At 43.3% G+C, this 13,769-nt stretch overlaps 1 protein-coding gene across 1 annotated transcript; it reads left to right on the top strand.

Annotated features, from left to right (window-relative positions):
• The first annotated feature begins 11,314 nt into the window (after positions 1-11,314).
• LOC147883560 (desmethyl-yatein O-methyltransferase-like) lies at positions 11,315-13,306 on the top strand. Its single transcript, XM_087399768.1, has 3 exons — positions 11,315-12,405; positions 12,522-12,586; positions 12,938-13,306. The coding sequence occupies exons 1-3, from the start codon at positions 11,580-11,582 to the stop codon at positions 13,238-13,240; spliced, it is 1,194 nt and encodes a 397-aa protein (XP_087255894.1). The 5' UTR covers positions 11,315-11,579; the 3' UTR covers positions 13,241-13,306.
• The last annotated feature ends 463 nt before the right edge of the window (positions 13,307-13,769 follow it).

The following is a 13,769-nucleotide window of genomic DNA, read 5'->3' as shown; positions in this document are numbered from 1 at the left end:
AACTGCCTAGACCCCGTTGCTCTAAGTAAGATGTTGCTTCCTGGGAAAGAGCATAAGTTGATGTGGGTGGCCAGACAAGTTCCAGTGATTGGGCCTTGTTGATGGTTGTGTAGGTCAGTTGTGACTCGCGTGGCATTTGTTCTACTTGGTCATGCACTGAATCTTCTTCGGAGCTATCGCTTTGGACCATGAATGCCTGTGGTCTCCGTGGTTGAGAGGATGTAGATGGCTACGAACTCTGGAGGGGGTCCCGTGGTTGAGGTGGTGGGCTCTTTTTGCGCATCCTCTTTAGTGCCGGCATCTTTTCTGAACCTGCATCCATGTGTATGTAGTGTACCATTGATCATTAGATTGATTGGCATGCCGATATGACCTTTCTGTGTGTGTGTGTGTGGGAGAGAGATCTTTTTTTTGGTGAGGATAATGCATATTATTTTGTTTGTGGATTCTGCTAGTCCATTCCCTTGGGGGTAGTAGGGTGTGCTTTTTCTATGGATTACCATGAAGCCAGACAAGAGTTCTTGGATTACCTCATTAACAAAATGTGTGCCTCTATCCGACACAATTTCAATGGGTCATCCGAATCGGGTGATCACATTTTCATATAAGAATCTTGCTATGCTTCTAGCATCTGCCTTTCTGACTGCTTTAGCTTCAGCCCATTTTGTAAAGTAATCAGTGGCCACAATGATGTAGCGTGCCTATGTTCCTTTTGCTGCTGGATGTATGGGACCCACATAGTCAATCCCCCATTTTTCAAATGGAAAGCTGAAGGAGTAAATCGCAGAAAAGCCAAGGCTGAGCACTTCAATGAATTCGAACGAGTCCAAACAAGGATTGTCGAATTGTACCTTACAAAGCCAGCTCCCTCAAAATCAAAACCACCGCCTCTTGAATGGTCCCCTAAGGGACTGGAAGGAGTATGCATGCAAATGAACCCTTACTTGGAAACACCTTACCACCCCACAATTCCCAACGTAAGAAGTTTCAGAAATATAAGCCACATGTGCGGATGAAGCTCGATCAAGAGACTTTAGAAAGAAAAGAAGAGCCTAACAAATTAATAAATACAACTATGCCACCCAGTACACATGACACATGTCAGGCTAGTTCAACCCCATCAGAGGCCGATATTTGAGAAGTTCTAGAATACTTCAAGAATTATACAAGTGGCAGTGCACCAATAGGAATGCCAAGACCACTCAGAGAATCTGAAGTTCAAGAAATCGATAGCATTGGAGAAACTCCAATCTATGAGGGATCGGCAAAAACATGCACAATAAACCTCGCCCTTGAAGGGGAGGAAGAAAAATTGGTTTTCATTGGGAAACAACTTCGTCAAGAAGATGAAACCAAACTCAAAGAACTCCTAATGGAATATCATGACTGCCTAGCATGGTCATACAAAGAGGTGAAAGGAATTTCACCAGAAGTGGTAGTACACACGATACCTATAAGGGAAGGTGCTCACCTAAGGTATGTGGACCTTATCGCACAAATCCTAAATATGGCACCATGGTTTATGATGAGCTGGAAAAACTCCTAGATGCCGAATTCGAAACGATTGTGTTTCTTCAAAACCCTATGGATCAAACTTGAGAAGTATGCACCATGTTCTGGATAGATAAAAGTTATCATGCTAACCTTTGCCCCATTTTAGCTTTGCTCACACTCCTATGTTCTGCGGTCCATTTCTCTCTACATAGATAGCACAACTTTTTCCTATCATCAATGATTGCCTGAGATAGTTGTTCCACCATCTTGTCTTTCTTATTCAACTAGATCATCCTTTAGATTAAGTTTTAACGATGGTTTTTCATCAGCAGCCTTATATGCCTTTATATGCCCCATGTTGCTACCATACACTGTAGGATACCTAGATAGAGGAAACTGAGGAAGATACCACTAATTTCTAGTCCAAGGCAGTGCTAACCTTACTCATGAGCTTGTTGCCAAAATGCCCAATACAAAGAATCATCCAAAATAACAGTGTTTGCTGCATTTAAGTGCATGTGCTGTAAGAAAATAGTACACAGCGGAAGATAACAACAAAACGCAAGTACACGATGGAAAGCTGGAGAGAATACAAAAATTCTGATATACCAAACTGCTGATACAACTGATGGTTGGCTGTCCACCCGTGCGCTCTACAGACAGAGCTTCGATGGTGATCTAGACAGATGCTGGACGGAGGACTATGAGCGTGAAGAACTGGTGATCTGATGATAGGGGGTGGCCACTTATATAGTGTAAGTGGTTGACGGTCGGCCCTGTAATAGGCAGTCGGCCTAATAGACAGTCGGCCTGGAAGACCACCGACCCTTCAGAAAACATGCCGACGGGCAGATGAAGGATCGCGCATAGGTCATACCGTCGGGCCTGGGGCTACCGGCAGCCCCCGGACCCTGCCGCTGGGGGCTTTGCCCCCAGACCCCCACCGGGGGCCTGCGCCCCCCGGACCCCCTGCTATCGGGGGGGCTATCGCCCCCCCGAACCCCCCCTTTGTGCAGACGGGTATCTACTCTTGGCTCCTAAGCCGTCTCATAACCATCTGGTCTACTCTAAGACCCCTTCCAGTGTCTAAACTGGGGATCCCTCCCAATATCTGATACCCATCATGGCTTCTCCTCATATGGGGGCCTTACAACATTGGGTACACAGAATATTGGTGGGTTACATGAGAGGTGGACATTTGAGCTAACTCTAACATGTGCCAATACCATATAGTTTGTTGGTCCTTAAAGAAAATTGGCTTGTCATCCATGCAAACTTGATGAAACTATTCTTGAGCCAATTTTTTAATTTCCTTATGGCGTGCAAAAAAAGAACAAAGAATTCTATCAACTTTAATTCTTTGGGAAGTGATCCAAACAAAAAATTCAAACAAGACAGACCAAAATCTAAAAATGTGGTGTTGAGATATCGAGCTCCACTCGCGATATGCCAGGGTGACCGTTGTGCATTTATGTCACCGACTTGTTAGCTGCAGATGCGGTTGGTACACCGCCCACGAATAATAGCTGGAAGATAGCTATCCTTATCTACTCTAGTTTGTGGCTCAGTTAGTATGCCACCTTAGTTAGTTGAGTTTGGTTTGAGACCCACATATAGGGTTCTTCTATTTCTTTGTACTTGAGTTCTTTTTGGCTTTCACAACTAAGAAGAGGAAAACTGTTTTCAGCCTCCACCTGCGTGTGTATTCCACCATTGTGTATGTGAGAAAGCTACAAGTGAGACTCCTTCCCTCTCTCCCACTATCTTCACATGGTATCAGAGCCTTGTTCGTGGTAAGGAGTTCAAGAAAGCAAACCAAGTTCGCGGTGTCCTAGTAATAGGACCAGTGTTGCTTTCCTATTTCGAGTTTGGGAGCAAATCTCTGCAGGTAGCACAACCAGAAGTGCAAGAGTGCATTGTCTCAGATTGAGATGCCCTTCGCGGTGTGGTGAGAGCGCAGTATATGCTGCGAGTAAGGGCAAAGCCCTTGGTGACTTTATTTTTCTGATTCGAGGCCATTTCGGGGCCCGTTTTGAAGGCAGAAGTTCTTCGCAGGCACTCAGAAAAATGCCCTGTTTTTGCTGTGCGACCACTGCTCGGCTAGTCGGTGAAAAGTTGCCGCAGAAATTGTATCGTATGCCTGTGTGTAGAGATATTAGGAGTTGCAAAATCATGCTTGTTGCCTGTTGATGCAAAATCATCACTGGGAAGTGACTGTGTGGTCAAATACCACTTTCGTCAGTTTTGCAGATCTACCCGTGTGAGGTAAAAGCTGTGTTTTTCGCAGCGACAGAATATTTTACAGTGTTCTGTAATGGCGTCTAATTCTCTTTCATAGATTGTCATTGAAAAGCTTGACAAGAACAACTTCCAGGCATGGAAGTTTAGAATGACGAATTTCCTTATGGGAAAAGGCTATTGGAAGATCATTACAGGAAATGAAGAAGAACCAGTTCTTCCTAATATTCCCAATCAACAGGAAATGCAGGCATTTAAAGGATGGCATGAGAGAGCTAGAAAAGTTATGTACTGGCTATCTATCAGTATTTCGGACTCTATGAATGTGCATATTCAGAATGCAAGTATGCCAAAGGAGGCATGGGATACTTTGGCAAAAATGTACAGCACAAATACACAAGCCAGGAAAATGCAGCTCAAACAGGAGTTGCACAATGTGTAGAGAGAAAATTTGAGCATAAATGACTACCACATGAAGGTGAAGAAAATTGTAGATGCACTTGCTTCCATTGGGTCGCCAGTGGAAGATGATGATCTAGTTTTTGTGACCTTCAATGGTCTAGGAAAGGATTATGCACAGTTCCAGACATCCATTGCCGTCCGTGAAAAATTTCCTGATTTTGAAGATTTGTTTGCTCTTCTAATTTCTGAAGAGCAGAGAAATGGGAGTGCATCTTCTTCAGGAGGAACTTCAAAAGAAACTATCTTCTACTCAAATGCTAGAAGAGGTAGAGGCAGAGGTAGAGGAGGCCGATCTGCAGACCATGGTAGAAATCAGAATATGCAACAAACTAAAGAAAACCAGTCCTATGGAGGAGGACGTGGTAACTCTAGAGGCAGGGGGAGCCAAAGAGGTCATGGTGGATGGCAGAGAAGCCAAAATGCAAACAACAATCTTGAATGCTACTACTGTGGTAAAATGGGTCATATGGCTAAGGACTGCTACAAAAACCAGAATGACATTATGAATGGAAAATTGCAGCAAGGCAATTATGCATCTTCTAGTAGACAGGGTGATGACAGAAATGAGCATCTATTTATGGTGCAGCACATGACCAATTCTGTGACAAGTGCAAAAGAACGAAATGATGTGTGGTATGTTGACTCAGGTGTGTCAAACCACATGACAGGTCATGCAGAGTGGATGTAGGATGCAAGGAAAATGGAAAAACCAGGATTTGTGGAGACTGGTGATGATACTACACATCCTATTGTGCAGATTGGTAAAATTCCTTTGTCTATGCAGGATGGGAAAAAGAAATACCTGTCTGATGTATTTCATGTCTCGAACATCACCAAGAACCTGGTTTCTGTTGGTCAAATGGTTGAGCAGGGCTTGCAGGTCAGATTTAATCCTCCTGGATGCTTTGTTGAGGATATGAAAAATAACGGTCGCTTGATAGCAAAAGGAAAGAAGAAGGGCAGGATGCTTACGTTGGATGCAGACATGCCTGAATTGAGTGCAGCAATGTTTGCACATGGGACCGGTGTAGTTGCAGATATTGATATCTGGCATAAACACATTGGTCATGTTAATATACAGCGACTTAAATCAATGCAAGCCCAAAATATTGTTGCAGGATTGCCTAAATTCAAGGTTGCTGAAATGCATAAGGTTTGTGAAGCCTGTCAATTTGGAAAACAAGCAAGGAAACCATTTCCTAGGCATGTTCAAGAGAGTAAAAAGCCATTGGAATTAATCCACTCTGATGTGTGGCCTACTAAAGCCGCATCTATTGGAGGCTGTCACTATTTTGTCACTTTTATTGATGACTTCAGCAGAAAAGTTTGGGTGTATTTTATGAAAAAGAAAAGTGAAGTGTTTGGGCACTTCAAAGCTTTTAAAGCTATGGTTGAAAAAGAAACAGGCCTGCAAATAAAATGCCTAAGGTCAGATGGAGGGGGAGAGTACCTTTCAAATGAGTTTGCAAGGTTCCTGCAGGAGCATGGCATAAAGCAGCAATATTCATGCAGTCATACCCCACAGCAAAATGGACTTGCAAAAAGGAAAAACAGGCATATTGGAGAGGTATCTCAGGCCATGCTAAATGAAAAAGATCTACCAGATTATTATTGGGCTGAAGCAGTTGCTACAGCAGTTTACATAATGAACAGGACTCCCACTGCAGCAATACATGGCATGACACCAGAGGAGATGTATACTGGTAGAAAACCAGACATTTCTCATTTGAAAATTTTTGGTTGCATTGCCTATGTCCATATGCCAGATGAGTTGAGGTCCAAGTTGGATCCAAAAGCTGAGAAGTGCGTCTTTATTAGTTATTCTCTGCAGCAGAAAGGGTATAAATGCTACAACCCTTCTACTCGTAAGTTTACAGTGAGCAGAGATGTTGTTTTTTATGAGATGAGCAGCTGGTATAAATCAATAAATGTGATGATTGATGTAGATGCACAAAATGGTAATGCTACATAGAATTCACAGCAACAATCACAAAATATCAGTGGACCTGCAGTGTCCTCTAGCAGTGGTTCACATACTTCACCATGGACAGGCAGATTGAGATCAGGAGAATCTCCTCAAAGCAATGCAGATAGTGGTATGCAGGTATCACGAAAAGGAAAAGAGAAGGTAGATCAGCCCATGTTTGATGTGAATGCAGGTCACTCTTATGTGGATGGTGAATCCAGTGGCTCAGAACAAAGCATTGATGATGAGTTGGGTATTCCTTCTATTGTTACACCTGGAGTAAGGAAGACCAGGGATGTTTTGAGAGCACCTGGAAGTGAGCCTATTTTCCGTAGGTCTACCAGAGCTAGGTATCCTATGGATAGGCTGAAATATGATGGATTTATAGCCATTCACTATGCCTATATGGTCAAAGTGATACAGGAACCAGAACCCACTTCTTTTGAGCAAGCCATGGGAAATGAAAAATGGGAGAAAGCCATGGATGAAGAAATGGATGCCTTGGAAGCAAAAGCTACATGGGAATTGGTGCCTTTGCCTAAAGACAAGAATGCAATTGGCTGTAAGTGGGTTTATAAGATCAAGCACAATGCAGATGGTTCTGTGAATAGATACAAGGCAAGATTAGTTGTCAAGGGGTATGCACAGACATATGGCATTAATTATGAAGAAACATTCAGTCCGGTTGCAAGGATGACAACCGTAAGAGCAGTCATTGCTATGGCTGCATTAAAGGGATGGTCTTTACATCAAATGGATGTAAAGAATGCCTTCTTACATGGTGATTTTCAAGAAGAGGTCTTTATGGAGCAGCCACCAGGTTATGTTCATGCTATTCATCCTGAGTTTGTTTGCAGGTTGAAGAAAGCCTTGTATGGCTTGAAGCAAGCACCTAGAGCATGGTCTGGCAAGATAGGACAGTATCTTGTCACTATTGGCTTTCAGATTTCCAAGGCAGATTTCTCACTCTATGTGAGAAAAACAGAGAAAGGTATTATGCTGCTTGTCATTTATGTTGATGATTTGATCATCACAGGTGATAGTGATGAAGATATCCTTCATGTGAAAATGCTATTGAAGCAGAAGTTTGAGATGAAGGATTTGGGAGAGTTGCGTTATTTCTTGGGCATTGAGGTGATTAGATCACCAAGTGGGATACAGCTCTTACAGAGGCAGTGTGGATTGGACATGCTATCCAAATATGGGATGATAGGCTATAAGCCTATTTCAATTCCTTTGGAGCAAAATGTGAAGCTGAGCAAGGATGCAAGTGAGCTTCTAGAAGACCCTACTATGTACAGACGCATAGTAGGAAGTTTGATTTATATGACTATTACCAGGCCAGATTTAAGCTATGCTGTTGGATTGGTAAGTCAATTTATGCAGGCTCCAAGGAAACCACATTTGGATGCGGCTAGACGCATACTCAAGTATGTGAAGTCCACATTGCAGTATGGACTATTTTATGAGGCTAGGGTTCAGATACAGTTGCATGGATACACTGATGCTAATTGGGCTGGTAGTATTTCTGATAGACGATCTACCAGTGGATATGTGTTCTCTTTTGGGAGTGCTGCAGTCACCTGGAGCAGCAAGAAACAGCCTACAATTGCCTTGTCGAGCACAGAGGCTGAGTACAGCGGTGCAGCAATGGCTGCATGTGAGGTAGCTTGGTTGCATAAGCTACTTTATGATATGCATTAGTCTATAGATGGGCCAGTTGTCATTTATTATGACAACATGAGCAGTATACACTTGGTAAATAACCCAGTCTATCATGCTAGGACAAAGCACATTGAGGTGCATTATCACTATGTGCGAGAGAAGGTTTTACTAGGTCTTATTGATCTAGTTTATGTCAGCACAGAGACATTTCTCTTTAGTTCATTCTCTCTCTATGAGTAGTCTTGGAGCTTCCGCTCCCTCTTGTATGTATGAAACCTCTTCTTCTCCCTTGTGTTTTTAGTATTTTGAGTTGTATTGGAGTGGAGTCTCACTCTATTGGTAATGAAGGTCACTTCAGGTTCTCTCTCTTGAGTGTCTCTTGCCTTTTTCCATTGCTTTCTCTTCCAAAGTGCTCAAAAGTGTTGTCTATTCAGCCGCTCATTGCGCATACATGGTTTATCTATTTCCCAAGCGACAAAGGGAGCTCTTCCTTCCCTCCTAGATGACCTCTATGGGACTTGGATTGTTGATGAAGTCCAAGCATGGAGGTAGTATTCTCCCAAGTCGGCACCAGTAGAAGGAGTAGGTGTTTTTCATGACAGTTTGACCCCTTGTCAGTAGTTTGCTCATAACTTTTCGCTCGGTCGTCCGATTTGTACAAAATTATATCAATGCAAAGCTCTCTTCAACGAGCATCATCCTATATCTTAAGTTATTGTATTAGATGTCAAACCAAAAATCTATGACTCTCTCTGTGTGACTGTTTCTTTTTCAGACAGTTTTTACCCCCGTCCAGTAAACTACCCATATCTATCCAACCGCTTCTCTGTTTCTTGCAAAACTTATATCAATGTGAAGCCTCTTCAAGGAGAATCATACTATCTCTTCAGTTACTGTATTAGATGTCAAATCAAAAATCTATGAGACTCTGTGTGTGACTGTTTCTTTTTCAGATAGTTATTTCCCCCATCTAGTGAACTGCCCATATCTTTCCGACCGCTTCTCTGTTTCTTATGACACTTATATCAAAGCGAAGCCCATTTCAAGATGCATCTCAATATGTGTTTGAATATTTGATATCATGTCTCTGCTAAAAGTTATGGGTCTCTGTGTCTTATGAAATTTTGCAAAGTATTTTGAGCTAATTGTAAAGGTATCTATGAAGGAGGTGCAATGTTTCCCTGGAACCTACCCATCTGACACAATCAGCCCTTTCAAACTCCTCAATATATATCAATTCATGTCATGTTGAGTTGCAAGATCTTCTTTCAACAACGTATCGCTCTTCTCTTTGGCGTAGATCAGCTTGCTGAGATTATGGCCTCCGTTGATCCTTTCCTTCTCCCTATGCTTGAGTACAACATCACTTGGGATGTTACCATCTGCATTCTCATCTAAGGAAGGAAAGTATGGTGTGGTCTCTTGGTATAAAAGCTTCTTTTTAATGTCCCTTTCCCAGTGAAAAATATCATGTGATGGCAATCCAACATTCTGACCCACAGAACGAGCATCAAATATACATATGACAAGTTAAGAGAGCAAATGGCAGAGGCAATGGGAGGAAGATAGAAGGAGAGGAGGCGGGGAAATCGAGGGAGGAGAAAGGCTAGTGGTGGGTGGGGCATGATTTGGAGGATTCTTGGAGGGGCTTGCAAACTAGCAAAACAACAATAGTGAGTGAAGGCAGAGATATCCGACAAGGAAGGTAGGGGTGGTCAGATGGAAAGAAAAAGCTAGGAAGGGAGGTGAGATGGGAGGCTGTGGAAAAGCTAGAGGAGCCCTATTGGTGAGCACGTTGATTGTTCCTTTGATTAACGATCTACAACAATCACGAATAGATTCCATTTGGGTGCCCAATTCGATCTGGAAGGATGTTCATATCTTTGCATGCAAATAAGATGCATCCCAATCGTCAAATTTGAAGATGATCGGGCTTGTAACATGAAATAGACCTCATACTAGTTGTGATCAAATTGGCCTTGGCTTGTCACATGAAACAGACAACATACTAGCTGTGATGAACTTGGGTCTACTAAATTCAAAAGTTCATTATCTGCACATTCAAGCATCCAATTTTTGTGGGATTTGTTCCACCAAGTTTGTAATTTTTTGTTTCAATTGCTTCTACATTGAACAATTGCATTTGAACTCCAAAACTCCAAGAATTTGTAGGATGTATTGGCAAAAATTCATTAGTGATAGTTCATCCTACATCAAATTTGGGTGCTAGGTCTTATATCATGTTTGGGCCTAACTTAATTAATTCAATTAACTGCCTAACCTTATCTATATTACTTTAATTAATCCCCCCAACCACTCCTCCTTGCGCACCTCTGCCTCTTTGTTCTCCAGCTCGCCAGCGTGTCTCATTCGCATCCCCTTCACCCCCCTCCCCCCCAACACTCATTCTCGATTCAGGGAGGCAATCTTATCAATGTTTTAGTATCTCGATTCGCCAATACGTATGCATCGTGTTCGCTATTCACGTCCTTATTTTATTATCTCGATTCGTCAATACATAAATCTGCAGCACTGAAATCTAATTCACCTCGCTCCTCTTGAAATTTATTCTTAACTACTTTCGATCACTATTCACAAACATGTTTCGTTATCTTGATTCTCAACTATGTCAATCTACACCACTGAACTTTGTTCGAATCATGCATTGTCGAGGAAGCAATGGGGACAGTGAATCAAGGTTCGCTGTTCATCTTCACGAGAAGCCGTCAGAGAGACCAGATGCTGAAGATCAACAAATTGCAACCACCTGGCCATAACAACATCAGCTATGTCGCCCTGGTGATCGATGCATTAAGCATGGAGAGAAGGCTGCGGGCAATGTCGAGATGAAAGGAGGTGAAGCGCACATAAACAGGGGCGTTGGGTCTTATATCCTGCATCAAGGCGATGAAGAACAGTCCAAAAAGGACGTGTGCTATTTATCCCACCCCTCCCCGCCATCCCCCATTTCTTATTGGTGCTGCAAATCTCAAAATCGTGGCTTCAGGTGACACGACATTCTCGCCCATAACAAATGAATAGCCAGAAAATAAGGAGTTTATCATGCGAATGACTCTCTCTCAACGTTGGCGATCAAGCTTCAGGGCTTGAATGCAGAAACTTTCAGGCAATGAAGAGATGTAATCGAAGCATGCAATTGGTTGCAATGTTTCGAGATCTGCTCTTCCCCTGGTTTCACGGCTAACGTCACCGAATTCCATGACATTAGTCATCAAAATCGAGTGCGTATTAAGGTAAAAAGGAAAAATATACAAAATGGTCAAACAGCCTCAAGAACATGAGGCGGCAACCATCAGTTCTGGATCTTTCTTAACATTCTAAAGCTCTCATTTTTTTCCCCAAGAAACTGTACAACTCTTTTAATGTCCTCTATAATAGTTGCAGTCACCATTCTCCCTAAATGGGGTCTGTGAAAAGCTAGGTTATTTCTCTCGTCTCCAAACATACATGCCCTCTGACCAACTGCTGTGAAAACACATAAATCGAGTGCTCCTTTGCAGCCGAAAGCGAAGGCGAATTTCCTGGCTGAGTTGTGCCACTCCGTGGCAACTATCATAGCCCATACAAAAGTAGCAAGATAGCATGCACGCTGCACAAGTGAGAACCGTTGAATATTCTTAGGCAGTGGATTGGAGAGTCGTGGATCCTTAGTCAAACCCAGTACAAAATCGATCCTCATCGCCACTCTACTCATTTCTGAGCTCCTCTAGTCGTGCCAATCCAGCCCTCCTCTATGGAACACCACAAATCCATCCCCGTTGCCCAAAATCCCGAATGGCTCTTCTCTATGCGCATCATGACCTCCGACGTTGTTCCCATGGCCCTTAAAACCGCCTTGAAAATGGACGTTTTTGAGATCTTGTCCAAGCACGGTCGTGACTCGAAGCTCTCGGCAGAGGAAATCATACGATTCATCCCCTCCTCCAACCCCAAAGCCCCCGGCCTGCTGGATAGACTCCTCAAACTTCTGGCCTGCCATGACCTCCTACACTCGGCTTGGGAGGTCGATATGGCCACAAATTGCAGGGTTCGACGCTATGGGCTTTCACCCAATTCCAAATACTATCTCAACGACGAAAGTGGACAAGCGATTGCAAAGACTTGGTTGTTCAGCAGGACCAGCCAGATGGTGCCGGGTCCTCTTGATCTGCTCGACGCTGTGATTCTGAAGGGACAGGAAGGAGTTCAGAAAGACTATGGAAAAGAGGTGCCAGAATTTTATGTTCCTCACCATTCGCATGAGATGCAGGCTTCGCATCACTCACATGACAAATCAGATATGGTTCGGCAACACTCGCACTCTCATGAGATGCCAGGAATGGCTTCGCATCACTCACACGAGGGAATCGACATCCATGCTACGATGGCAAGTCACGCAGCCCTGATATTTATGAAGCCATTCCTTCAGATGTACGACGGCTTCAAGAACATCCGCAGTGTGGTAGACGTAGCAGGTTCAACTGGTTATACTTTGAACGGGATACTTGAGAGTTATCCTCATCTGACCGGCATCAACTACGACCAGCCCCGTGTGGTTGCATCTGCACCCGCCTATCCAAGTGAGTCTAGATTTCAGACGATTATTGCTTTGCTTCCGGCTTCCTGTACTTAATCGAAATCTGATTTGATTGGACAGCAGCTTGACATTGATCAGCTCTTCTATCGGTTGGAATAGGGATGAAGCATATAGGAGGGAGCATGTTGGACAGCGTGCCATCTGGAAATGCCGTGTTTCTGAAGGTATTCTAGCTAAACCCACTTACTCTTGCTCGAAAGATAAAAGCAACGAGGTCACCTCATGCGTTCGACACATCCCCTGACATAGTGGCCGGGTTGTTCTTGAATAATCTGAGCACTGGTCTTTACATCCCTTGAGATAGCCGAATTAGCACGAGAGTAGCCCAACAATAATTAAAAGATTACACATCAAATATTATGAAGCCAGAGAACTTCTTGGAGTTTCTCAGGCTCTCTGTCCCGGGAAATCAATAACATAGGCTTTCGAGGTCTCAAATGGTGTTTGCAAAGAATATGCATATCCTGTACATAAGAGCATGATTGTTTTGGATATTAAGAGAGGTCTTTGTGCAGATGGTCCTGCACGACTGGAACGATGAGGATTGTGTGAAGATCTTGAGAAATTGCAGGCAAGCGATTCCGGAGGATGGGAAAGTCATTGTGGTAGATGTGGTGGTGGTGTCGCAAGAAATGGAGGGAGTAGCGGCGGGTGTGCAAGCTGTACATGCTCAAATGGCAGTCCTATTTATGGCCTCACATGGAACTAGACAACGCACTGCAGAGGAGCTCATGGAATTGGGCTTGGTTGCTGGTCTCTCCCGCATGAAGCTTGTGGGTATCATCAATGAACTTACTGTTCTTGAATTCTCCCCTTGATCAAAGGCCGTTTCTGTGTTCATATGGTGAGAAATTGGCATGGGCAAATACAAGAATGCCAAGCTTTCTATCTTGGGCGCGTCATCATCACATGTAAATATAGCATGTGGGTCAAATAGGCCTCGAGGCCAAGTCATAGCAAGTGGGGAATCCTGATTCACGGTGCATGAAGGCTGCCGAAGATCAGATGGATGATGCCAATCGTCACGTTTGGGTTGAATGCCCATAATATATTGTATGAAGCGTTCCATGGGCTAGTGGTAGAGCTCTCCTTTGGGAACAACAAGTTTTGGGTTCAATACGTATCTGGGAGAAATATGTAGATGAAATAAGTAAAAGTTTTCAAGCCCCCCTAAAAAGACTTTACCATCATAATCAATAGCCTAGATTGGGCGACATCTGTAGGTGATAGATTGCTTTCACTTCACGAGGCTATGTATTAGCTCGTTTGATAAAGCTTTTTTAATAAAATCCTCTCTAATCACTGGATATCGTTTTACTTGTCATAGGAGTTAGAGTCCAATGAATA

Source organism: Dipteris shenzhenensis, chromosome 28, assembly GCF_047967505.1.
Source record: "Dipteris shenzhenensis isolate YYH24624 ecotype China chromosome 28, Dip_SZ_1.0, whole genome shotgun sequence".
Classification (NCBI taxonomy): Eukaryota; Viridiplantae; Streptophyta; class Polypodiopsida; order Gleicheniales; family Dipteridaceae; genus Dipteris; species Dipteris shenzhenensis.
This window is presented reverse-complemented; position numbering and strand designations above follow the sequence as displayed.

Excerpts from the sequence above, each read along its gene's own strand:
- LOC147883560 (XM_087399768.1), top strand. The coding sequence starts at position 11,580 with ATGGAACACCACAAATCCATCCCCGTTGCCCAAAATCCCGAATGGCTC. Across the intron at positions 12,406-12,521 it reads ATCTGCACCCGCCTATCCAA|GGATGAAGCATATAGGAGGG; the intron begins GTGAGTCTAGAT and ends CGGTTGGAATAG. Across the intron at positions 12,587-12,937 it reads GAAATGCCGTGTTTCTGAAG|ATGGTCCTGCACGACTGGAA; the intron begins GTATTCTAGCTA and ends GTCTTTGTGCAG.